This window comes from Dreissena polymorpha, chromosome 9, assembly GCF_020536995.1.
Source record: "Dreissena polymorpha isolate Duluth1 chromosome 9, UMN_Dpol_1.0, whole genome shotgun sequence".
NCBI classification, from domain to species: domain Eukaryota; kingdom Metazoa; phylum Mollusca; class Bivalvia; order Myida; family Dreissenidae; genus Dreissena; species Dreissena polymorpha.
In genome coordinates, this window is record NC_068363.1 from 30,461,449 (window position 1) to 30,488,952 (window position 27,504).

General features: G+C 36.4%; 3 protein-coding genes across 4 annotated transcripts in view; 1 reads left to right on the plus strand and 2 right to left on the minus strand.

The window, feature by feature from the left end:
• On the plus strand, positions 1-27,402 carry LOC127845107 (ankyrin repeat domain-containing protein 27-like). Of its 2 annotated transcripts, XM_052375814.1 has the most exons (10): positions 1-292; positions 3,598-3,692; positions 5,478-5,537; positions 9,238-9,514; positions 12,718-12,857; positions 19,402-19,527; positions 20,749-20,879; positions 22,397-22,490; positions 25,070-25,210; positions 26,057-27,402. In XM_052375814.1, exons 1-7 carry the CDS (start codon positions 184-186, stop codon positions 20,803-20,805), a joined length of 864 nt encoding a protein of 287 aa, XP_052231774.1. In that variant the 5' UTR covers positions 1-183; the 3' UTR covers positions 20,806-20,879; positions 22,397-22,490; positions 25,070-25,210; positions 26,057-27,402. The 2 variants fall into 2 exon arrangements, with proteins under 2 accessions (XP_052231774.1, XP_052231776.1); XM_052375816.1 differs by lacking the exons at positions 20,749-20,879; positions 22,397-22,490; positions 25,070-25,210; positions 26,057-27,402 and adding an exon at positions 15,607-15,715 and having other exon boundaries at positions 12,718-12,868; positions 19,402-19,433.
• Positions 1-27,504, minus strand: part of LOC127845106 (uncharacterized) — a 271,505-nt gene that overhangs the window by 233,820 nt on the left and 10,181 nt on the right. The gene's annotated exons all lie outside the window — the stretch shown is intronic.
• LOC127845933 (uncharacterized) overlaps positions 1-27,504 on the minus strand; it is a 165,771-nt gene that overhangs the window by 106,624 nt on the left and 31,643 nt on the right. The gene's annotated exons all lie outside the window — the stretch shown is intronic.

Here is a 27,504-nt window from a genome sequence, read left to right on the forward strand (position 1 = left end):
TGTTTAAAGGTGGTCTCTTCGAATAAAATAATCCAGTTTTGGCAGCCTGTGTTGTCCCTGGTTAACCTGTGGGAAAGGCACGGGCTAATGTGGGAGGACACTCCGCAAGTGCATTAAGCCCAGTTTTTGCAGAGCACCGATCATATAGATGACTGGATGTCTTAACTCTTTTCAGGCAAGTAAATGCCATCTCTCTTAGGGGAGGGGTTTCACCTGCAAGTGACTGTCACCCAAATGATGGGGTTGTGTAAGCATGTCTTCCGAAACACGGTCAAGGGTCAGCAAGTCATAGGTAAGTGCCCTTTTTAAATTCATTAAAATTAACTCAGTCTGTTGTGAATTGAAGCCTGTTTATATTTGTTTATCATATATGTTTTTTATGCCCCCCAAGGAGGGCATATAGTGATTGGATCGTCCGTCCATCTGTCTTTCCGTCTGTCCTTCCGTCACACTTTGCGTTTAGGTTTCGCATTTAGGTTTCGAAAAATGCTCATAACTTCTATGTCCTTTCACATAGCAGCTTGATATTTGGCATGCATGCGTATCTCATGGAGCTGCACATTTTGAGTGGTGAAAGGTAAAGGTCAAGGTTATTCTTCAAGGTCAAGATAAAAAACATTATCAAACTGAAAGCGGCGCAGTAGTGGGCATTGTGTTTGTGACAAACACATCTCTTGTTGTAATTATGTAAATTCTGTTTAACTATTTTCATATGTGTTTTCTTACAATTATTCAATATAAAATTTTCATGCTGAAAATACAATTAAATATGCACGATGTAATGTTTACCAAAAACATCTTATATCGGAACATTCATTTTAACCTTGAGGGGGCAGTCATAACTATTTTACAAACAACAATTTGTTTCAGTAATAGAACTTTCAATGTGAAATATGTCATCAAAATGACTCAACCCGTTATTTAAAGTAAAATTTCAAAGTTTTTGTTATGCCCCCGGATCGAAAAATCGAGGGCATATTGTTTTTGGCCTGTCTGTCTGTCCGTCTGTCATTCATTCATTTATTCATTGTGTGTGTCCCAAAACGTTAACCTTGGTTAAAGTTTTACAATAACTTTTGCATGATTGAAGATAGCAACTTGATATTTGGCATGCATGTGTATCTCCTGGAGCTGCATTTTTTGAGTGGTGAAAGGTCAAGGTCATCCTTCAAGGTCATAGGTCAAATATATGGCTTCAAAGCGGCGCAATAGGGGACATTGTGTTTCTGACAAACACATCTCTTGGTAGTATTGAATAGCATTTTTCTGGACTTCATCAATGCATGTAGTGCAGAGAACATTGCGCTGGCGTAAATGCAAATGAGGCATACTTTTCTCAACAGTATATACAACAAAGAAAGACAGATGTATTTTCCTTATTTTTTTAGCTCATCTATTTTTTGAAAAAAAATTATGAGCTATTGTCATCACCTTGGCGTCGGTGTTGGCGTCGGCGTCCGGTTAAGTTTTGCGTTTAGGTCCACTTTTCTCAGAAAGTATCAATTCTATTGCATTCAAACTTGGTACACTTACTTACTATCATGAGGGGACTGGGCAGGCAAAGCTAGATAACTCTGGCGTGCATTTTAACAGAATTATGTGCCCTTTTAATACTTAGAAAATTGAAAATTTGGTTAAGTTTTGTGTTTAGGTCCACTTTTCTCAGAAAGTATCAATGCTATTGCATTCAAACTTGGTACACTTACTTACTATCATGAGGGGACTGGACAGGCAAAGATAGATAACTCTGGCGTGCATTTTGACAGAATTATGTGCCCTTTTTATACTTAGAAAATTGAAAATTTTGGTTAAGTTTTGTGTTTAGGTTTATTTTATTCCTTAAGTATCAAAGCTATTGCTTTCATACTTGCAACACTTACTTACTATCATAAGTGGACTGTGCAGGCAAAGTTATGTAACTCTGACTGGCATTTTGACAGAATTATGTGCCCTTTTTATACTTAGAAAATTGAAAATTTGGTACAGTTTTGTGTTTAGGTCCACTTTATTCCTACAGTATCAAAGCTATTGCTTTCATACTTGCATCATTTATTAACTTTCATAAGGGGACTGTGCAGGCAAAGTTATGTATCTCTGACTGGCATTTGGATGGAATTATGGGCCCTTTATACTTAGAAAATGGAAAATTTGGTTAAGTTTTGTGTTTAGGTCCACTTTATTCCTACAGTATCAAAGCTATTGCTTTCATACTTGCATCACTTATTAACTATCATAAGGGGACTGTGCAGGCAAAGCTATGTAACTCTGACTGGCATTTGGACGGAATTATGGGCCCTTTATACTTAGAAAATTGAAAATTTTGTTAAGTTTTGTGTTTTGGTCCACTTTACCCCTAACGTATCATAGATATTGCTTTCATACTTGGAACACTCGCAAACTATCATAAGGGGACAGTTAAAGGACAAGTTGCATAAGTCTGGTTGTCATTTTTACGGAATTATGGCCCTTTTTTGACTAAGTAACTTTGAATATATGGTTAAATTTTGTGTTTCGATCCACTTTACCTATAAAGTATCAAGGCTATTGCTTTCAAACTTCAAAAACTTTCATGCTATCATGAGGTTACTGTTCCTGGCAAGTTGAATTTTACCTTGACCTTTGAATGACCTTGACTCTCAAGGTAAAATTATTAAATTATGCTAAAATTGCCGTAACTTCTTTATTTATGATTAGATTTGATTGATACTTTGACAAAACTGCTCTTACCTGACATACCACAATAGACTCCACCCAAACCATCCCCCGTGCCCTGCCCCCCCCCTGAATCCCTCCGCCCCCCCCCCCGAATCCCTCCGCCCGCCCCCTATTTTTTTTTTTTTAAGATCATCTCACTAATGACCACCACACCCTCACACTATATCCCCCCCACCCATCCACCCCCCAATTTTTTTTTTAACGGTTAAAAAATACAAATATTTATTTTTATTATTTTATTTTTGAAATACCGTTCAACCAACGCACCCAAGAATCCCCTCCCCTCCCTATTTTTTTTTTCTTTTAAGATCATCTCACAAATGACCACCACACCCTCACACTATTATACCCCCCCCCCCACCACATCCCCCCCCCAAATTATTTTTTTTGAAACGGTTAAAAAACACAAATATTTATTTTTATTATTTTATTTTTGAAATACTGTCCAACCATCGCACCCAAGAATCCCCCCCCCTCCGAACTTTTTAGATTTTATTTTGCATTTTTTGTTCACATTTTTGGAAGATAATGTAATAAATCTCCACACCCCCACACTATACACCCCTCTTCACTCCACCTCTCCCTCCTTTGTGATTCAAATTGAGAGTCCCTTCACCTTTTAAAAGAAAATAGATGAGCGGTCTGCACCCGCAAGGCAGTGCTCTTGTTTTAAAATCAAGATTTAAACTGGGAGTTCACAGGTTTGATTCCCACTATGGGGGCTTCTTTATATCTCCACAAAAAAGAAATCAAGTTATGGTTATTTACAAGAAAGGAACGTATTCGAAAGCGTTTAAATAAACCTTAGGTTGTTAATTCAATAAAGCTAAACTAAATAGTTTGCAGAAAGTTAAGATTACTTTAAAGAGCTCTGTTATACAGGAAGTGACAAAACCAAGGAGAATCTTGACCAGTTGTTGCTGACATTCTGCATAGACTATCAGAAGTTCTCGGGATCTGTCACTCCTGCACTTGTGGTATAGGACCTGATTGCTCCAATTTGTAGCGGCCAGTTTTAGATTGTTTTTGGATCAAGTTATTTATTTGACTTTATTGTTATCATTTTAATGTATTGGTCTTCTTTTAGTTGACATATGTGTTAGTAAACAAATTACAAAATTAAGTAAAATTCTATTGGTTTGGAAGGGTTTGAGAAAGCGTAGTGAAGCCAACCCTTGAATAGAGTTTGTTTGATGTAGCTTTCTGCTAAACTTTTAAAACACTCAAAACAGTTACTTTACAAACAGAAACTATATTATCAATAGTGAAAAAGTGTCGCTTCTGTCAGTGAAACTATTAAAAAACTTTAAGGGATATATTTTGAAGCTGTTTGAAAACAAATACAATCGGGTATTAACAGCTTCCCCCTTACCTTTTGGGGAATGGCACGAGATCTGGTCCAATGGGGGAAATTAGCCCTGTTTATTACATAATATGGATTCAAAAAAGGTTCAAATACATGTATCAGATATGGGAATGGTACTGTTTACTGGTACCATATTAATAGAGAGGGAAATCGCTGGATTCATATTTTTAAGCTATTTCCAAATATGAATAGATGAAGTTCCAATTTTCTAAGGAAATTCACTATCAAAAACACATAAAACAGATAGGTGTTTTGAAGGATTGAATATCATGGTCATCATTCAATAAATTAGACTTCTCAAGTTCATTGATCATAAAACAGGGGTGTGATTTTTCCGCGGATTTCCGCGGATCGGGTTGTCCCGGATGTCACTTCTGAGATTTGCGTAAATTCGTTTACAAAAATGTGGGGGAGAGGGGCTACCACCGATTCCGCGGACGTATTTCATAAGCGGCCCGAAATATCCGCGGCCCGCGAAATCTCTTCGCATTTTACACTGGTAGATTCTGCCTAAGCATTTTTAAAACGAGCCATATAATTGGCTGTTGTTTCCCAATCTTCCAATTAAAATCGTGTTCTTAAAATGTGTTCTGTGATTTGTTTGCAAATGGCGCCGTTGTGAAGAGAAAATAAAGATTATTGAAATAACAAATAGCAATCGAATAAACGACTGACATCACCTAGTGTGATAGGAATAATGAAATGTGTTTGTCAAAAAAAAAGACTACGTTTTAGAAACAAGCAACACATATTTTGATAAGAAATGTGCCCACTGAATTTGTGTCACGGAAACCAGTGTTTGCAAATTGGAGTGTAGTCTACTCGCGAAGTAAAACAATTTAGAGAGTATCGTTCGAACATGGAAATAGACAAACATGATTTGATTTTTATATGTCTGTGGGTCTGTGTATAATCAGATTCATATGCATATTCTGCTTTATTATGTTTGTCACGCTGTTCAGTTAACTGAAATAGCTTTGAACTGAGTGAAGATGTGAAATGCAAGATATTAAAAGGTAAACAAATTAAATGTATTAATTTAACTCAGTTAATACATCATTAACACCAGAAGAACACTCAAGTGTGTTTGTTTATATTTAGTCTATTAACTGTCATTCAATGCATTGAAAAACTGCTGCTATTGATCACAATAAATACTTACTTAACTGTTTACTTTGCATCCTCAGTATGATTAATGTGAAGTTTAACAGGTTTTTATAAAGAAATATTGTTATGAAGTTCAAAAAGTTGTTTATTTTAATGTCTGTTTTTATGTTTGTCATTGCGTTATGCACGCCATTCGTGTAGTCAAAATCAGTCAACAGAATTTTCCTCCCCTCTGACTTTGCCTCAATCACACCCCTGTAAAACCCTGTTTTTTTTTCTTCTACTTCAGGATTTGATGTCTGGTCAGGTGACGAGAGCCATGCAGTTAGTCCTGACGGACAGTCTGCTGGTAATAAAAACAACAAGTTACTGAACTTTTTTCTTTGTTGCCGGAACCATTTTACATGAATTGAATTTTCCGGATGTTTTATTTTGTTTCATTTTTTTGTTTTTGTTAATAAGACTATAGCATCATCTTTACAACAGCAAGCTGCATCTAATTTTGTTTTAGATTGCCCAGATCAGTTAGACTATTGTGAATATCAAGACCTGCATGCCCAGATCAGTTAGACTATTGTGAATATCAAGAACTGCATACAGATTTAAACTTTTCTTTTTTAGAACTCATTTGTGAGACAAATATTGGGCTTTTATAAAGTCCAGTTAAGGTTTGGTTAAGTTCTGAAACATGGCATCTTCATCTGCTACTTTTTGTTTCACAGAACGTAGTGAAAACATTTTTCCTTTTTATCAGAAAGTTACTTAAATGTTAATTTAAAAGCATGTGATTTAGAAGATCTGACACTTGTTCCTATTTCATATAAAACTTCTCTAGGAAATGTGTTAGTAAGCTTGCAAATGGTTGGCCTTTTAACAAAATTCCTGATCTTGTATAATAAAATGTGGTATGGAGTGACAATTTGTCTAAGATCCTATGTATATGTTACAGTACAGGCAATGTGTACTTTGACAAAAACACGTGTCCGCGGTGTTCAATTTTCCCGATGGGTGACATTTCGCAGGGGGCGGACACGCTACTGACCGCGGTGTTTGGCGAACACCCGAAATTGCGGCGATTGCACGCTATCGTTAACAGGAACACCCGTGATCACCGCGATGCTGCGCAGCCACCGTAAACACCTTTCTGCGAGGGTCATTCACACGTTTTAAATGTACATGTACAAAATAAAATCATATACTTCATGTACATGTAGATATTATGTGCACATTTTTTATGTGTACTTAAACTCGGGCAGTACGTTAAGTCGGAAACTAAAACTAAGTGTTGAGATGATCAATACCATTAACTTTTATGGTATTAATCAATGCAATTGCCCTTTTTGTTTTCACAAAATTGGGTTTCATTTTCCCGATTTCCAGAAAATGACTTGTGCATGTTGCATGAAATCTAAATATAGCGTGTTACAGCGTGTTTGATTTTTATTTTATTCAGATGAAATGTCAATTCCAAATCATTCGCGAGCTACCCTGGTACTTGAGAAGAAATTCACTACAAAACTTTAAATTGAAATTAAAAGATCCCAATGTTGTCTGCGCTACGAAGATTTTGTGTCAAAAATAAATACACCCACGCCAATTTTCGCGCGCTTTTTATGGTTTAGAACAAAGAAAATGAAAATATCATGGGCATATATACATGTATTTATTTGTGGCTACAATTTGTAACAGAACATGAACTCTACAGAACGCGTACACTTGGCGTCAGGTGATTTACGAATGTTAAAATACACCTGTTCTGATTGGGCGCTTATTTCATCAAATCTTTAAATAGAAACATATGCAGAAATTCATTTGATAGTTTAGAGATATGGCGAACGGTTGTGATTTTTGCATTTCTATCACACTTTTATTGTCAACATTGACCAGAATTTGCATGAAATCGGAAATCTCGGGATTATTGGGTAATGGACAGAGACGGGAATTTTTGCATGTATGCGGTAATCGATTGTGATTGTTCGTAATCGTTGTTAATTTTTTAGACACCAAACGACACCTATAACATTCAAACGCACGGTAGATTCTTTCTGCAAATTGGTACCGACCTATGTTAATGTTCAATAATTTATTTCTAGCTAACGATGAACACTGCGGTAGATATTATGGGTCCGCAGTGATTCGCGTAGTCCACCTTATGGAAAACGGCCCCCGCAAATATTTTATTTGAACACCCATCGCGGGGGTCGTTTGGTAAGCGAACACCGTAAAATGAACACTGCGACGAGTAGCGTTTGTCAAAGTACACGTTGCCTGTACTGTAGCTTTTTTAAATATGGGAATTAGCAGTTCTTGATGTCTTTTAGCTCACCTGCACATGCAGTGTTCATGGTGAGCTTTTGTAATGAATTGAAATTATTTGTATGCCCCCAAAGGCGGGCATATAGTGATCGGACCGATGTCTGTCTGTCATTCCGTCACACTTTGCATTTAGGTTTTGCGTTTATGTTTCGAAAAATGCTCATAACTTCTATGTCGCTTCAGATAGCAACTTGATATTTGGCATGCATGTGTATCACATGGAGCTGCACATTTTGAGTGGTTAAAGGTCAAGGTCATCCTTCAAGGTCAAATATATGGCGTCTGTCCGTCCGAAAACTTTAACATTGGCCATTACTTTTTCAATATTGAAGATAGCAACTTGATATTTGGCATGCATATGCATCTCACGGAGTTGCACATTTTGAGTGGTAAAAGGTGAAGGTGAAGGTCATCCTTCAAGGTCAAATGTCTAATATATTGTGTCTGTCCGTCTGTCCAACAACCTTAACATTGGCCATAACTTTTTCACCAGTGCTCCAGATAACATGCGTTGAGGTGTTAAAACGAACTTAATTTCTTAAATAATGATTTAGATTTAAAAGTTACGCATTGAAAAAATAAAAGACGAATTCAAAATTTTCGAACGAGCGTAAAACTTCCAGTAGCAAATTATATACGGTAAACATTTCATCCCGGTTCTGACTCGTCTAGGCGCTCAATTAAAACTACAACTTTAAGTCAACGTCACTCAAGCTTTTGCTGTGAGGAAGAGCAACACCTAAGAACGTTCGAAAGGCCAAACGGTTTCGATTCTGTTCTCCTAGTATTGCAGACGAGTCATTACTGTTTATTGTACCTTTTTAATTACCCTTATCGTTATTTTTATACACAAGTCATATACTGTATACCTATTCAAAATGTCATTAAAATTAAATATTAAATATAGTTTTTGATATGACTTTAACGGCGACCAAAAGGCTGTTATGACCTAAGCCGAAGTGTCAGTGAACGTTTTACATAAAAAATCAAAATGGCCGACCGAAGCGTGGAAGGCAAAAAAGCCATTTCAGTGTCAAAAGTCCACGCTGCATGCATTCTTTCAATTAGATTCAAATACCCAAAGCATGGTTTCGTCAATAATTGATGAATTTATAAGCTTTTGCGTAATGACTCAATTTGTTGATGTGTCAAAAACAATGAATAAACAATTATTTTTTAATATATTGTTAAGAATTAATTTTATAAATAGACGTAAAATAAGAATTAAGTTTTAAAATAGGGAGTTAATAAGAATTAGACCAAAATTTTATCTGGAGCTCTGTTTTTCACTATTGAAGATAGCAACTTGATATTTGGCATGCATGTGTATCTCATGGAGCTGAACATTTTGAGTGGTAGAAGGTCAAGGTCATCCTTCAAGGTCAAAGGTAAAAAAATAATAATTCAAAGCGGCGTTCTCATAAAGCTGCACATTGTGAGTGGTGTAAGTTCAAGTTCAAGGTCATCCTTCAAGGTCAAAGGTAAAAAAAATAAAATTCAAAGCGCTGTTCTCATGAAGCTGCACATTTTGAGTGGTGGAAGTTCGAGGTCAAGGTCATCCTTCAAGGTCAAAGGTCAATAATTTTTTATTTTGTATTTCTAAGCGGCGCAATAAGGGGCATTGTGTTTCTGACGAACACATCTCTTGTTTATTCTATGTTTAGTTATGCTCCCTTATTTAACTTATAAGTTCTATAAAACAATTAATTGTGAATTTCCTTTTAAATTTTTAGAACTACCTAATGAACGTGGTCCACAAGCACCTGTTTGCTACCATCACCAACTGCATGAAGAGATACGACTCAAATCTGAACAAGAAGAACCGTAACTTGGTGGACACCCGTTTAGAGAATCTGCATGTGCGCGCAGAGTATGAGGAGAATTTGCCGGGCTCGCGGAAAGAGCTGTCCAAGCTGAACGACTTCAGTACGCCTCTCGAGCGTCTACAGTGCCTCAAACATGTCGTGACGCTTCGTACGAGGCCTGTGGAAGCTGCAAAAAGTGACGACAGTAAGAGAGATGGAGGATATTTATTGGATTTGGTGGAATATCTATTTTAATACACAAGTGAAACTTGCAGCCACAAGGGAAAAAATACTTTTTTTTTATGATCACAAGTCAATTTAAATACATGTAGATATTCCATGAAATCCAACACATTTTCTTTTTAATTAATGCTTAGAAGTGATTATTTTTGTATTTTTGCCAATCTGGACAATCTATTTCCTTGTTTGGCGCCCCGATTACATTGCATGTTAGCTAGAGGGTAGCTAATCCGTATGTTATTATACACATTCAACAGAGAGTAGCCGCCCTTGGTAAAATTTTGGGTCAAAATATGGAAACCAAACATATCTAAAAAGTATTTCCAGTAAAGCAATTAAAATTATCGATAATTTTCACTGTTTGAAACAGTGACTTATCAGTTTTAATTCACTGATATATCTCTATAAACCAACAGAAAGCATAAAATAAATTTTAACATTGCCAGCTTTTTGCAAAAATTAATGAGCAAACTTGTCACTATTTATGGTCTTTACAAGTGTCTGTTGATTGTGTATACTATTCGAGGCTATAAGGCAAACTGCTTATTGATATTTTAAATAAATCCACTGGAAATTGAAAATGTGCATAAAACATATAAGAAAAAAAAGTGTTATGTTTTGTAATGAATGCCTAAAATTCATTCCCTTTTCAAACTTTAATGGATGTGATCTTTATTTTTCTTGAGACATGTATACAGATATTAGTTGGAGATTTTTGAGTTTTCCATTTACTGTATCAATTTTACCACTTATACGGCTGTAGTAGTTTGCTTTCAAAATTCTTGAAACATAAGATTTTCCTTGAATACCGAAGTCTTTATAGAAATTGTATTTTGGAACATCCATGGTTTGTTTTTGTTTTAATTATTTTTTACCGGTTTACACAAGTTATTCTAAATTTACTGTTTACTATTTATTCTACAAAAGTTTTTTGTTTAATATTGATCAACATTGAAAATATTCTGGTAATATGTTTGAATACATTGTGTACATAGTGGTTCTTATCACTCTTATGTTTAATGATGGCGACAGATGACCTTCTTCCTGTTAATCTACCTAATAATACACTCTCCTATTCCAAACTGGTTAGTACCAATATAAGTGAAGTTTGTTATTAGCTTGGCTGTTTTCGGAAACCCGAGGTATTGTCATAGGCAGCTCGTCGTCCGCCGTCGGGCGTCCGCTATCCGCGTCGTGCTAAAAATTTACCTTTGCCTCTAAAATGACAATGCTTACACCTACAACTTTGAAACTTCATATGATGATGCACCTTGATGAGTTCTACATGCCACACCCATTGTTGGGTCACTAGGTTAAAGGTCAAGGTCACTGTGACCTTTTAAAAAAAATTCTTACAAGCTTCAATTAATTCAAAACTGCACCCGCAGCCGAGCTTTGGCACCCGTTATGCAGTGCTCTTGTTCTGTATTGTACTTTCAATGAATATTGTACGTTCAATTAATACATCAAACATGTTATTTAAATATATTTATGTGAAATATAACATTTTTTTATATTATTTATGAAATTTAAATGTGTATCTCAAAATTAGATGTGAACGAATCACATACCAGGAATCCTTATATGGATTTAACAAATTTAACTGCAACCATCTCGAGTTGTGGAGGGCAAATTTAAATATTGCTCAGATTTGTGGACCGTGATATGGGCTCAATTATTATGTTAATAATGTGAGTTGGAGGTGATCATTTACTATTAAATTTATCATCAACATCTTCATCATTAAACCTTGTCATAATTATCAACATCATCATCAATGTATATTAAATGGAATGCATGATTATGTTGACAGGTTTGCAAATTTGACGTACATGAAGCATTTTATTTTTACAAAGGTCGCAGAATAAGATGAATTTAGTTGAGTGTTGTCAAAAATTTCAATCATAAAATAAATCTGTTTTTTTTTATATATTGTTTTATATCTATGTCTACCGTCAGTCATCGACATTCACTATGTAAACACAATGGAAGCTCGAAGTTCAGGCAAATTAATTGGTGAGAACATTTATCTCAATAATATCTTCTGAAACATTCCATGAAAGCGGAAAGTATTGTTCTTGATTAGCCTGTGTAGACTTCACATGCTAATATGGGATTACCATTTGCACTAATAAAGCCTGGTATTCACAGAGTGTGTCTCTTGTGTTAAACAAATCTTATTTTCTTGTCAGCTCTCCATTTGGCTGCACTATATGTCCAGGTGACTCTTGTGTTAAACAAATCTCTTTTTCTTTCCAGCTCTCCATTTGGCCGCGCTATATGTCCAGGTGACTCTTGTGTTAAACAAATCTCTTCAGAGCTCCAGATAAGGGTCGTATTTTCGTAATTACGAATTATTTTCAAGTCCGTAACGTATTTATTTTAAAATCTTGTCGTACCATTAAGAATTACAAAATCAAGTTACGAATATTATTTTTACATCGGTTCATATCGATTTTTATTGAGTTCGTATATAGAATGGTTATCGGGTTTGTTTAACAAAGCGCATGTTTTTCAAATAAAAGCGGCGTATACAGTCTATCTGTCAAAAACATTGGCGGCGCCCAGAGAGCGTCCTAAAAATCTGCAAAGCGTCCAAAAACACGCTTTCAACATATTCTACGCAAAGTGAGCCGAAGTTAAAAGTTTAGAAAGACATTATAGAAAAGATCTTATACGATGTTGTATGTTCAGTTGCCGACACAGTCGGAAAAGCTAAACAAAAACGCGACACAACTGGTCCACACTTAAACACAAAAAAACAACATTAAATGAGTGGAAGGGACAAGTCCAGTGGCTAATCAGTGAAAAGATTGAAGGAGAGACCCGTTTTAAATGTGAAATATGTAAAAATTCATCTAAGGCATGTAATCTAAGCACAGTTTGGGCATCTGTAGTTATTGGAAAAATAAATTTGTATAATACTGAAAAGGATCTGTTGAACTCGTATAAATAAAGTTGCTAGTATGTTTATTTTGATTGTTTTTGCATGAAAATTAACATTTTTATTTATTTTTAGGTCATTTAGAAAAAATAATAATTATTTTCCAAAACTTAGGAGTAACGTTAAGAATAAAATTTCAGAGTTAATAATTCTTTTTGAAAATCTGATAGTAATTTAAGAATTTCACAAAACCTTATCTGGAGCTCTGCTCTTTTTCTTGTCAGCTCTTCATTTGGCCGCACTATATGTCCAGACAGGACTAATAGATATTTTATTCAAGAACGGTTGCCTTGCCGATGCTTCCGATGTCCTGGGTCGCACTCCACTGCATATGGCGGCATTGAAGGGACATCAAAACATCATTGTGAGTAAAATGTGTGTGTTTTATCCACGTTCTAGGCAAACCAGACTTAATGCAAGTGCGTCAAATGCCATCTAAGATGGACCTGTGCAGTCTGCACAGGCTAATCTGGGACAACACTCACCACAGGTCTGCACAGGCTAATCTGGGACATCACTTACCACAGGTCTGCACAGGCTAATCTGGGACAACACTTACCACAGGTCTGCACAGGCTAATCTGGGACAACACTTACCACATAGACTAGAGTTTGGTTCAGGGGAGCCTTCCTTTTTTAAGAAAAATCAATAAAAGCGGAAAGTGTCGTCCCTGATTATTTGATGCAGACTGTACAGATTAATCTGGGAAGATATTATACACATGTATAAAGCCCAGTTTTCCTCGATGTAGATTTGTTTTATACTTTATGAGGTTTCATTCAAAAGCCTTTATTGTGTATGGGCCTACCTAACTAACTTACGAGAATCACAAAATTGTTCTAAGTTTCATTTGCAAATTCAAGCATTTTTTTACTGACAGACTTAATAAGGATAAAGCATTATATTACAGTTAAATAATTGTGTAGTCCAGCTGTAATTAATTGTTAGATATATTAAAAAAAAAATAAGGCAACAAATTGAAAGTGTTTGTTTACACAATCTAAAATGCTTGTAAAATAATGGTCAATTTTTGAACTAAAATGAGGTAGAAATTTCATGAAGTGTGTTTATTTTTAGAAATGTAAATGTTAAAGCATAACAGGGTTTTGTTTAATTCTGAAGCTGTTGCCAATCTTAGGCTAAACCCTCTCAGATTATTTGTATTCATATAATTTTCATCCAGGTTTCAATGAAACCTACGCCTAAAATGTATTTCCCATCAATGAAAATGTGCCAAAGTTATCCCTGGGGAGCATATAGTCGCTGCTTTGTCCTTGTGTCCTTGTGTCCGTGTGTCCGTCCGTCCGTGCACAATTTGTGTCCGGGCTATTTCTCAGCAATTAATGACCGTTATTCAATTAAACTTTATAGGAAGCTTCACTACCGAGAGGAGATGTGCATATTATCAGCTGGTTCGGGTCGGATCATTTTTCACAGAGTTATGTCCCTTGAAATTTTCCATTAACTGTACATATAGTGAAAGTCTTGTCCAGGCTATTTCTCCGCAACAAAATGACCGGAATTCAATGAAACTTTATGGGAAGCCTAACTACCAACAGGAGATATGCATATTATCAGCCGGTTATGGTCAGATGATTTTTCACAGAGTTATGGCCCTTTGAATTTTCTTTAAACTGTACATATAGTGCAACTACTGACTAGAATTCAATGAAGCTTTATGGGAAGCTTAACTACCTTGAGGAAATGCGCATGTTATTTGTGGGTTCTGGTTATATGATTTATTTAGAGAGTTATGGCCCTTTGACATTTTTAAGTTGCTAAACCATCCATCGTATATTTTGTCCAAAGTTATGCCCCTCAAGACGTTTCCTTTTATCTGAATATAAAGTGCAATATTTTGACAAAAATAACCTTTGATGAGCATCACCTGTCTCCGACGGTTTCTTGTTTCAACATTATTGAAGACTAGAGCCCCTTCCTCAGAGCCTTACTAAAACTATGAAAGCATGATTTGGGCGATGCTCTGTGATTAAGGGGTTTAATGCATGTGCGTAAAGTGTCGTCCCAGGTTAGCCTGTCTAATCAGGGATGACACTTTCCGCTTAAACTTGACTTTTGCTAAGAAGAGACTTTCTTCACAAAGACATATACATATGTATGACTACAAATGCGTTAAAATACGTAACTAAGTGGTAAAGGGTTAGATAGGCTTCACAACTGTGAATGCATCTCTTGTACTTATAACTGTATCTGAGTGGTAAAGGGTTAGAAAGGCTTCACACCTGTGAAGGCATCGCTTGTACTTATAACTCTTTTGTATTTTTAGTTACTCTTGGTTCATTTTGGGGGTTAAGTGCGAGCCATAGACAATGAAGGCAACATTCCACTGCATTTATGTGCCTAAAATGGACATGAGGAAGTACATAAAGGAATTTAACAAATAATGTTCAATCTGTCGAAATACCTTATGATGCATAGTTCCGTAATGTAGTAGTTATTCAGGGTTATAAACTAACATATTGTTCATTGCTAAATTCATCAATACTTTTTGTACTGATATCTTAATGTTAAGTATTTTATATGTCATGCAATTTGTTTCAATAATTATTTAAAAGTTAAAAATAAAGCAATACTAATTTTCCCAATTGAAAGTAAATTGATTCTAAAATGCCCAATTTCACGGGTCATATACCCAAAATGCTGAGGACAAGCCCCATATTAGATGTGATATTGAGATTAGTATAAACAATAAGCAAACACTCTTGTCTGACTCTGACTTACACTCTTGGATAAATGGGGCGTTATGCATGTGTGTGAAGTGTCGTCTCAGATTAGCCTTTGCCGTCTGCACGGGCTAATCAGGAACGACGCTATCCCTTTTTATGTTATTGTTCTAAAGGAAATATCTTAGCAAAACGCAAATTGACGCGGAGATTGCAAAGGATCATCTGGGACAACACCTAACTGGGACAACACTTAACTGGGACAACACTTAACTGGGACAACACTTAACTGGGACAACACTTAACTGGTACAACACTTAACTGGGCAACACTTAACTGGGACAACACTTAATGCAGATGCATTAAGCCCTGTTTTCCCAGAGCGCTGCTAATATTTTTTTAATCTTTCCACATTTACGTTCATTTCAGTGTGTGAAAGCCATTCTGTTCTTGGACAGCCTAAGGAGTCGTGTTGATGTAAACACGGGCAATGATATGGGAGAGACTCCACTGCACTTGGCTGCTAAGTGGGGATACGGTAAGTGATAAAGGAGAGATTCCACTGCACTTGGCTGCTAAGTGCGGATACGGTAAGTGATAAAGGAGAGACTCCACTGCACTTGGCTGCTAAGTGGGGATATGGTGAGTGATATTGAAGAGACTCCACTGCACTTGGCTGCTAAGTGGGGATATGGTGAGTGATATGGGAGAGACTCCACTGCACTTGTCTGCTAAGTGGGGATATGGTGAGTGATATAGGAGAGACTCCACTGCACTTGGCTGCTAAGTGGGGATACGGTGAGTGATATGGGAGAGACTCCACTGCACTTGTCTGCTAAGTGGGGATATGGTGAGTGATATGGGAGAGACTCCACTGCACTTGTCTGCTAAGTGGGGATATGGTGAGTGATATGGGAGAGACTCCACTGCACTTGGCTGCTAAGGGTGGATATGGTAAGTGATATGGGAGAGACTCAACTACACTTGGCTGCTAAGTGGGGATATGGTAAGTGTTGGAGAAGATATGGTGTAAAATAGCATATTGCGTAGCCTTGCTCCATGTTTCTTCTCCTCATTTTGCATGCTTTTTAGGTACACACAAAACATCTGAACATGTTTAGCTCACCTGAGCACGATGTGCTCATGGTTAGCTTTTGTGGTCGCCTTTTTTCCGTCGTTGTGTGTTTTGCGGCGTCAACATTTGCCTTGTTAACACTCTAGAGGGCATATTTATCGCCCAATCTTCATGAAATCCGGTCAGAAGATTGGTCTCAATGATATATTGGATGAGTTCGAAAATGGTAACGTTTGGTTTAAAAACACGGCTTCTAGAGGCGGGGTATATTTCAATATATGGCTAAATATGGCTTTAGTCAAACCTTGTGAACACGCTAGAGGCCACATTTGTTGTCCGATCTTCATAAAAATTTGTCTGAAGATTCATCCCAATGTTATCTTGGACGAGCTCAGAAATGATGCCGATTGGTTGAAAAACATTGCCTCCATGGGGGCGGGGCATTTTTATGCCCCCTGATCGATAGATAGGGGGTATATTGTTTTTGGCATGTCTGTCTTTCTTTCTGTCTATCATTCTGTCCCAAAACTTTAACCTTACAGTAAAGTTTTGCAATAACTTTTGAAATATTGAACATAACAACTTAATATTTGGCATGCATGTTCATCTCATGCAGCTTCACCTTTTGCCTGGTGAAAGGTCAAGGTCATCCTTCAAGGTCAAAGGTCAAAAAATTAAATATTGATTATAGTAAAGTTTTGCAATAACTTTTGAAAAAATTTGAACATAGCAACTTGATATTTGACATGTATGTGTATCTCATGGAGCTGCACATTTTGAGTGGTGAAAGGTCAAGGTCATCCTTCAAGGTCAAAGGTCGAAAATTTAAAACTTAAATATAGTAAAGTTTTTCAATGACTTTTGAAATATTGAACATGGCAACTTGATATTTGGCATGTATGTGTATCTCATAGAGCTGCACATTTTCAGTGGTGAAAGGTCAAGGTCATCATTCAAGGTCAAAAGTTAAAAAAAAGCGGTGCATTAGGGGGCATTGTGTTTCTGACAAAAACATCTCTTGTTCATAACATAGCTATAGTAATTCCTTGTTAACACTCTAGAGGCCACATTTATTGTATGATTATCATGAAACTTGGTCAGAAGATTTGTCCTAATAATATATTGGCCAATGTTTAAAATGGTTGTAATTGCTTGAAAAACATGGCCTCCAGGAGGCGGAGCATTTTTCCTTATATGGCTGTATATGAATTAAGAAAAACCTTGTTAACACTCTAGTGGCCAAATTTATTGCCCGATTTTCATGAAATTTGCTCAGAAGATTCATCATAATGATATCTTGTATGAGTTTGAAAATGGTTCAGGTTGGTTGCAAAGCATGGCCAAAAGGAGGCGGGGCATTTCTTCCTTATATGGCTATTGCAAAACCTTGTTAACACTCTAGAGGCTACATTTATTGTCCGATCATCATGAAACTTGGTCAGAACATTTGTCCTAATGATATCTTAGATGAGTTGAAAAATAGTTCACGTTGGTTGAAAAACATGGGCATAAGGGAGAGGGGCATTTTTCCTTTTATGGCTTTATGGCTACAGTAAAACCTTATTTACACTCTAGAGGCTAGTCTGGCCACATTTATTGTCTGATTTTCATGAAACTTGGTCAGAAGATTTGTCGTAACGATATCTTAGATGAGCTGAAAAATTATTGCAGTTGATTGAAAAATATGGTCACCAGAGGGCGGCCATTTTTTCCTTTATGGCTACTGTCAAAACGTGTTAACACTCTTAAAGTCACATTAATCGTCCAATCTTCATGACACTTCCTCAGCATATTTGTTTTAATTATATCATGGATGTGTGCTAAAATGGTTCTGGTCTGTTGAAAAACGTGACCGCCAGGGTGTTCACTATGCATGAACGTTGGTAAGATCATTTAATCAAATGGCATCAAAGGGCTGCACAAAAAGGTCAGTTCCTTTGAATGTCAGGTGAGCGACGTTGGGAATTTCAGGCCCTCTTGTTTTTAATTTAATGTTGCGTTTTTTTTCAAATGCAAGTTTTGTGTCTATGCTTCAGCAACTCATTAACAAGTGAAAGACAAAGAAATTTCTCAGATTAAGCAACTTATAAGAGAAAGACTCAAATCATCTGTGTGCTTGGAATCGATTGGTCCTAAAATCATTTCTTCAACCATTTTCCATCTACCTCTGATTAAAAAAGGCAGTTGTTGTCCGTTACTGGCATAAGTGTGGGTATCTAATAATCGTAAAACAACTATCCCAGGATAACATACGCAAACAAAACAAGATTGCTTACAATCCTCCCCCCATCTGTAGTACCGGATGGGCAGGTGTCAAGAATATCTTGAAATATTTAGTGTATATTTTAAGTACTGGAAATACGGTTTGAGATTTATATGCATGATTCTGATTATAATTAAGAGATAGATAGGTTTATGCAAGATAAAGCACACACAAAATTGTCGAATTCTGCTACTTTTTTATTGGCAAGGTTAAAACACAACACATTTGTCAAAATCTGCTAGTTTTGTATTGGCAGGATTTGCTGAAGAATTTGTACATTATTGTTGACACTGATAGGTAAAAATATTACAAGATTGATTACTTGTTTAGCTCACCTGAGCACATCGTACTCATGGTGAGCTTTTGTGAACACCTTTTGTATTTCGTCAACATTTTGCTTTGTTTTTACTCTAAACTGGAAAATTTGTTCTAATGATATTTCGGCTGAGTTCTAAAATGGTTCCGATTCGTTAAAAACGCATGGCCGCCAGTGGGTGGGGCAATTTTGCTTATTTGGATATAGTAAAACCTTGTTAACACTCTAGAAGTCACATTTGTAGTCCAATCTTCATGACACATTTGTACTTATGATATCTCGTCAGAGTTTGAAAATGGTTCCGGTCAGTTGAAAAACATGGCCACCAGGGGAGTGGCAGTTTTCCATATATGGCTATAGTAAAGACTTATTAACACTCTAAAAGTCATTTATAAAGTTCAATTTTCATGAAACTTGGTCAGAACATTTGTTCTTATGATATCATGGTCTGCTCATAACAAGTAAGTTCCTTTGTATCACAGATGAGCGACTTTGGGTCTTGTCTGATCGACATGTACTTTACCTGTCTTAATTTATATTTCATTGTTGTTCTTTTTGTTCTCGCCTCAGAGTAAGGAGTACAATGGATTCCTGTATGATGAAATGCAGGGCGTTGCCCTAGTAAGCTCTACCCTCCTGGCTATGGACAAGAAACAGAAACCCTTCACTAGACGACCCTGCATTGCTACGTTCAAGGTTGTGTAGTCTTCTATGAAAGTATGCACCATCTTTTTATTGCTTACTTGAAGTGTTGACTTGTTTTTGGGCAAAGAGTTTCATGTTACTTTAGTTTAAACCTATTTTGTTTAGTTGTATTGCTTTTGAGTCTTTTCCTGGATAGAACCAGTTCTTGGTGTCTTTGGAGGAGACCGTTAGAACGTTCGCACGCTGGGGAGATCTTAAGTTGGCTTTTACAAAATGACATTCAACTACAAAATGACTGGCTTGACCACAACGTAGCTACGTCAACTGCAAACTGATTTACTCAACTAAAGGCTTACTAAGCTACAAATTGACTGGCTTGACTACAACTTTGCTATGTCAACTGCAAACTGATTTACTCAACTAAAGGCTTACTAAGCTACACAATGACTGGCTTGACTACAACTTTGCTACGTCAACTGCAAACTGATTTGCTCAACTAAAGGCTTACTAAGCTACACAATGACTGGCTTGACTACAACTTTGCTACGTCAACTGCAAACTGATTTACTCAACTAAAGGCTTACTATGCTACAAAATGACTTTCTCAACTGTATTTTGTTTCTGAACTAAAACATAAGTTCAAGTGAAACATGAATAGCTCAATCAAAATTGACTAACTCTGCTACAAAATTACTTACTTAACCACAACATGATTTACTTCATTACACAATGTCTTACTCAACAACACAATGACTCACTAATTTTACAACATGACTAGCTCATCTACAAAATGACTTACTTAGCTTCAAAATTACCTACGCAACTACAAAATTACTAATAACTCAACTACATTTTTATTAGGTCAACTACTGAATTTCTCACTAAGCTACAAAATTACCTACACAACTACATAATTACTAGCTCAACTACATTATTACAAGGTCAACTACAGAATGACTTGCTCCACTACAAAATTACCATTTCTTCTACAAAAGGACTCAAACATTCTTAAATGACAAAATCATCTACAAAATGACTCAACTTGAAAATATTCAAGTGATATGATACAATAAAATGACTGACCTATTTACATTTGTATTTCTAAGACAAAATACTTTTTATTTGAGGCAAAGAACTGTTTTGATTTAAATTTTGCTGCATCCTATGGGCACGATGATTTGTCAGGGTCCCTTGGAAATTGATTGCGTTATTACATGGTAGAAACTTTTACAATGAAATCTAAAAATAATATGGTATAAAATAATTCAACAGATCAGCGGTTTTGACTGCGCAAAGTGTACATCTGAAGGCAACCGGTCTGGAGAATGAGGACATCGGTCGACTGCAGGCAGTGATTGACAATATCCCCAACCTTATAGAGGCCATTAGGACCGCTCTGCAAGGTATAGAGCAATTTTTATGAGGCGTTTTGTTTGAGGCAAAACAATATTTAGTTCACCAGAGTAATAGACCTGGACCAAACATATTGCCCTTACCTCTCCTCAACAATTACTACATCCCACATCCAACTTTCTGAAATCTGCCTCTTCTTTTTATGCCCCCCTTCGAAGAAGAGGGGGTATATTGTTTTGCACATGTCGGTCGGTCCGTCGGTCGGTCGGTCCGACCACCAGATGGTTTCTGGATGATAACTCAAGAATAGTTATGCCTAGGATTACGAAACTTCATAGGTACATTTATAATGACCAGCAGATGACCCCTATTGATTTTCAGGCCACTAGGTCAAAGGTTAAGGTCACAGTGACTTAAAATTGTAAAATGGTTTCCGGATGATAACTCAAGAATGCTTAAGCCTAGGATCATGAAACTTCATAGGTACATTGATCATGACTGGCAAATGACTCTATTGATTTTCAGGTCACTAGGTGAAAAGTCAAGGTCACAGTGACTCGAAACAATAAAATAGTTTCCGGATGATAAATCAAGAATGCTTACGCTTAGGATCATGAAACTTCATAGGTAAATTGATCATGACTGGCAGATGATCCCTATTGATTTTCAGGTCACTAGATCAAAGGTCAAGGTCACAGTGACTCGAAACAGTAAAATGGTTTGCCGATGATAACTCAAGAATGCTTACGTCTAGGAGCATGAATCTTCATAGGTACATTGATCATGACTGGCAGATGACCCCTATTGATTTTCAGGTCACTAGGTCAAAGGTCAAGGTCACAGTGACTCAAAACAGTAAAATGGTTTCCGGATGATAACTCAAGAATTCTTACGTCTAGGATCATGAAACTTCAAAGGTAGATTGATAATGACTGGCAGATGACTCCTATTTACTTTCAGGTCACTAGGTCATAGGTCAAGGTCACAGTGGCTCGAAATAGTAAAATGGTTTCTGGATGATAACTCAAGAATGCTTACGGTTAGGATCATGAATCTTCATAGGTACATTGATCATGACTGGCAGATGACCCCTATTAATTTTCAGGTCACTAGGTCAAAGGTCAAGTTCACAGTGAGTTTCCTGATGATAACTCAAGAATAATTAGGCTTAGGATCATGAAACTTCATAGGTAAATTGGTCATAACTGGCAGATGACCCCTATTGATTTTCAGGTCACTAGGTCAAAGGTCAAGTTCACAGTGACAAAAAAACGTATTCACACAATGGCTGCCACTACAACTGACGGCCCATATGGGGGACATGCATGTTTTACAAACAGCCCTTGTTTCATATATAAACAACGTCTGTTGAATATTTATATTCCACTAAAATCAGCCTAAAATTAATGCTTAACAAACAATAACAGTTGCACAGATTATACGTTGAATACTCGATTCCATATTACTACATAAACATATCCTTTAATTTGCATTTCATGGATTTGCTGCTTTATCAGTACTAAGTGCACACAATTTAGCCATTAACTGACAGCTACCTTACTTGAAGCTCCGGAAGGAAAGAATGGCAGTTTAAAGGATTTAAAGACTAGTTCCAACACAAGTTATGTGAGCGGGCCGGGAAACACACTGTCGATCCTCGGGTTAGTTGTCCTGTTCTCTACCAACCTAGCTAGCTGGCCTGACAAATATAACTTGTAAATATTCATACAACTACAATATTTAAATTTCCTTCTGTCATTGCAGGGGAAAATGATAGTATGCTGCTTGGTGACTTTAACCTGTCTCCAGATACCAAAGGTTAGTTTCTTGATTTTTATTATGGAACTAAAGAAAATTAATAAATAATATGATGTGCCCCCTTCAAAGAAGAAGGGTTATATTGTTTTCTGGATGTGGTCGGTCTGTCTGTTGGAGGTCCCGTTCATTTCCGATCAATAACTCGTCAATAAATGGACAGGTTGGCTTTATACTTCACATGTGCATTGGCCTTTGACAGTAGATGACCCCTATTGAAATTGGGGTCACTAGGTTAAAGATCAAGGTCACTATCACACTTATATTGTTTTGCTGGATGTCAGTCGGTTTGTCTGTCGAGAGACCAGTTCGTTTCCGATCAATAACTCGTCAATGAATGGACCGATTGGCTTGATACTTCATACGTGCATTGGCCTTTGACAGTAGATGACCCATATTGAAATTGGAGTCACGAGGTTAAAGGTAAAGGTCACTATCACACTAAGTGTAAAATTCATTTCCCATCAATAACTCCTAAACGAATCGACTGATTGGCTTGATACTTCCTGTGTGCATTGGCCTTGGACAGTATATTACCCCTATTTAAATTGGGGTCACAAGGTCATAGGTCAAGGTCACTGTCAGTTATGATATGATATCATTCTGAAGAGTGTGTCGAGTAACTCCACACTGGTCTAGATGTAAGCCGTTAGAGTTATTGGCTGTCAGGTCCTGCTCCTGGAATGGCTCGATCCATCTCTTCTTCTGCACTTCGTTGTCTGCTATCACTCCTCATATCGTGTCCATTACTGGCGTCTCTGATTTGAAATATTTACATGCTATTCTCTTGGTGATAGAGTACAGGCCCTTGTTTTTTTTGTTGCATGCTTTCTTTTCTGTAATGCTTCCTTTACGAGCGTCTTTAGGTAGATCTGATTGGCTTCTCATATGCGTTGCTTGACATTCTTTTTGTGTATGTGCTCTTCTTGTGCTTTTGCTTTGCCTGCTCTTGTTCCGCTGCAGTTGGCCCTAGTTTCTTTTTCTTCAATGTTTCAATGTTATGTAGTGTTGGCCCTAGTTTCTTTTTCTTCTTTGTTTCAATGTTATGTTGTGTTGGCCCTAGTTTCTTTTTCTTCAATGTTTCAATGTTATGTAGTGTTGGCCCTAGTTTCTTTTTCTTCAATGTTTCAATGTTATGTAGTGTTAGCCCTAGTTTCTTTTTCTTCTTTGTTTCAATGTTACGTAGTGTTGGCCCTAGTTTCTTTTTCTTCTTTGTTTCAATGATATGTAGTGTTGGCCCTAGTTTCTTTTTTTTCTTTGTTTCAATGTTATGTAGTGTTGGCCCTAGTTTCTTTTTCTTCTTTGTTTCAATGATATGTAGTGTTGGCCCTAGTTTCTTTTTCTTCTTTGTTTCAATGTTATGTAGTGTTGGCCCTAGTTTCTTTTTCTTCTGTGTTTCAATGATATGTAGTGTTGGCCCTAGTTTCTTTTTCTTCTTTGTTTCAATGATATGTAGTGTTGGCCCTAGTTTCTTTTTCTTCTTTGTTTCAATGTTATGTAGTGTTGGCCCTAGTTTCTTTTTCTTCTTTGTTTCAATGTTATGTAGTGTTTTTGCTGGTAGCCATTTGGGTGTACAACTATGGTACATCTTTGGAGCCAGTACTTGTTGGCATCTTTAAGGCACTGCTTCTTTCACTTGCTGCCACTTTTGCTGTTCTCTTCTTCAAGCAGCTCCTTAAAGATCTGGAAATTGTTGGATAGAGTGACCATAAACTTTTCTTTTTTTATCTAGTTGTCTTTTTTGCATAGTGGTGTTGTAAAGCTGGTGTTGGCTTGACTCCCCTGTCTAACTCTTCTTTTGCTTCAGTTTCAATTGAGTCACAAGGAGAAGATGGTCCGAATCAACATCTACTCATCGCTTGATGGGTACATACTCTCTGACTTTTACAGCATCAGGGCTTCTGCCAGGGTGTGTGCTGCATCCTCCTGCTTATGTCCCAAGTGCAGCAGTAACTTGCTGGAAGTCAATCGCTTCTGCCCAGAATTAATCCATCATTATTCGCTGATTTTATGACAGTTTAACTTTCTTATATCTCCTCCAACTTGTGCTGTCTCCCCAGTCTGGTACATGTATGGATGGTGGTGTTGGTCCTGGTGGAGATGATGTTCTTCGGCCTGGCGGTTTCCAGGAGGTCTATCTTCTCCCTTTTCCATGATGTATTGTTTTTCTGTAGCTACAGTGTTTTTCATAAAGTAGAGTTGCTAGCTTTATGCAAAATAATCTGGCAACAGTTATAACATATAAGGGAGGCTATTCCAAAGATTGTTTATAATAACCTCTTATTCTTGAAGTACGTCACTATACTAAAAGTTGTTCTGAATTAAGTTTGAAATCTGTTAAAAACTATGTGCATTCAAAAATTCAATTAGATATGTTTCATATACGGTGTCTAATATTAAAAGAATGATGTTTTTGTTTATTTAGATTTTGATGATCTTCGAAATCTAGGCTATCATAATTGTATTGCCGACGGTGTCTTCACAAACATAAGCGACGCCAACAAAAAAGGCAGCAAGACATACGATAACATCTGGATATCCAAACAGACAAAACAAGTGTTCACTGGTAAGAATTATTCTATCCCCCGCCAAAGGTGGAGGGATATAGAAGTGGCGTTGTTCATTAGTCTCTCTGTCCATCCGTCCGTCTGTCCGTCCATCTCAAAATGTATCTTGGCGGGGGATATCAATTCAACAAATGTGCTTGTTATTGTTGTTATATTGTGTTTGATTTTGCTGATCCAAAGCTTTGTGTATTGTAAAAGATTTGCGTTGAAGATTTCCATCAGTTGATGTTTATTATCCCCCGCCATAGGCGGAGGGATATGTTTTGATGTTGTCCGTCCGTCCGTCTGTCCGGAGCCATATCTTGGAAGTGCTTTGGCGGATTTCATTGAATGAGTATGTATATGGATAAGAGGATGATGCATGCAAATGGTATTGTACACCATCTGTTAATAATGGAGTTATGGCCCTTTTCATCTTGAAAAAATGCTTTTTTGAGTGTCAGATATATTACTTTTGTGTCCAGAAGCATATTGGCGGGGGATATCAATTCAATGAATTTGCTTATTTAAACTTTGCTTACCATTGATTTATAGGTAAATAATATCGATTGAATTAAGTATGTTTATCAATGAAAATGTTTATCAATAAGTTCTTGTTCCTGATTCTCAAATGAACATAAATGTATCATTGTCAAACCATGGAGATTAATTATTTTGATGACATTATTTCCGCAAACAATCCAACAGTAAATATGCAAACTAATTGTTGAAAAGCTTAACATATGGAGATAATTTGTTAATGTTTGTTCATTTCCGGTTTAAATTCTGCGCAAATGATTATCAGAAGTATACGATAATGTTGTTTTAGACGGTTTTATGGTAATATATTTTATTCCTCTGTACAGGTCAATGTGACGTCGTGAGAGAGGGCCTGTCCAGTCCCTGGATCCCCAAGGGCTGGACGTGGGGCGGAGTCGTGAGTGACCACTGTCCAGTGTGGGCCCAGTTCTACACGGGCCATGACCTTGACACTGGAGACCTGAAGATCGGACCAGAGGTCATTAAATTTGCACTGACTGACTGATGTTTTGTAAAAGATTAGAATATTACACATGCTACTATGGTTACGTGACAGACATCACTAATATCAAATTGGTGATGCAATTCTTCAAACAGTAAATAGTGAAAATATTCCACACTTTTCATTATGTTATTGCTGTGAAAATCGCCATTTAAACTACTTGACCAAGAGAATATTTCTGATATTAAAACACAAAAAGGTTCAATCGCTGGTTAATTTTGTCTTATTAGTTTATTATTGGCTTCCATTTTTTCCATTTTCTCTTGGTCAAATGTTAACAATTTATTTAGCAAATTTGTTCAACATGTAATGGTACGTGAAGTTTTGAGATGTTGATGTTATTTTATGGTTTGATGTACTGCTGATTTCACATTAGGTGTACCATTCTTGGAAATGTGGAAAATAGTGAATGCCACTTTTGTTTTTAAGTAGATTGTGTGTTCCTTGTAATAGTAAAACACTCAATTCACAACATATGGACCAATAAACCATATTTTATTACTTACACGTGAATTTCTACTGGTAATTATAATTCTTAAAAGTTTTGCTTTAATGTCATAAATATTTTGTATAATTCTTATTTCAATATAGCTTACAATACCATTTAGATTGTGTTGATATGTTTGAATATACAAAACAAATTATATTTTTTATATTATCAAAATTTGATAACGTTTTGTTGTTTTAACTTTGATATAGCAATTCTGCTGAATTTCACCAGTTTGTATTATTACTTGCTTCATTTTAATAATTTAATAATCAACATATTTTAAGATAGCATTTTTCGATAGTGAACAGGAAAGTTTCAATTTTATGCAGTGCAGTGTAGAGCGGAAAATACAATTTTTTTTAATGAAGCACCCCTTAAATGCATAATTGTCATCATTTATTTGATCCTGTGTATTTAATATTTATAAATGATATTATGTCTTATTGAAATCTGTAATAATATATATATAGTTCCCTGTATGAATTTGTTATAGATTAAAATGAAATATTTTGTTACATTTGGGAATATTTCATAGACCACCATGTTTTTGTCTGTTTAAATTTATTGTATACATTGTTGTATTTTGAACAATATTAACATTAGTATTAAATGAGCGTCTAGCAATATCCAAAAGTATGTATCGGGATCAACTTATTTTATTTGGGTTCATTTACATTCAAGTACAATGCATTTTTTAAGATGTTTATATTAGTATATACCGTAGGGCTTTAAGATAATATGATTTTCAATACTATAGTTGTATTTTGCTTTTGTTTGTTATT

Coding starts and splice junctions, on each gene's coding strand:
- LOC127845107 (XM_052375814.1), top strand. CDS start 184: ATGCCATCTCTCTTAGGGGAGGGGTTTCACCTGCAAGTGACTGTCACC. Junction 5,538..9,237: donor TCCTGACGGACAGTCTGCTG/GTAATAAAAACA, acceptor TTAAATTTTTAG/AACTACCTAATGAACGTGGT. Junction 19,528..20,748: donor CCTGCATTGCTACGTTCAAG/GTTGTGTAGTCT, acceptor ATAATTCAACAG/ATCAGCGGTTTTGACTGCGC.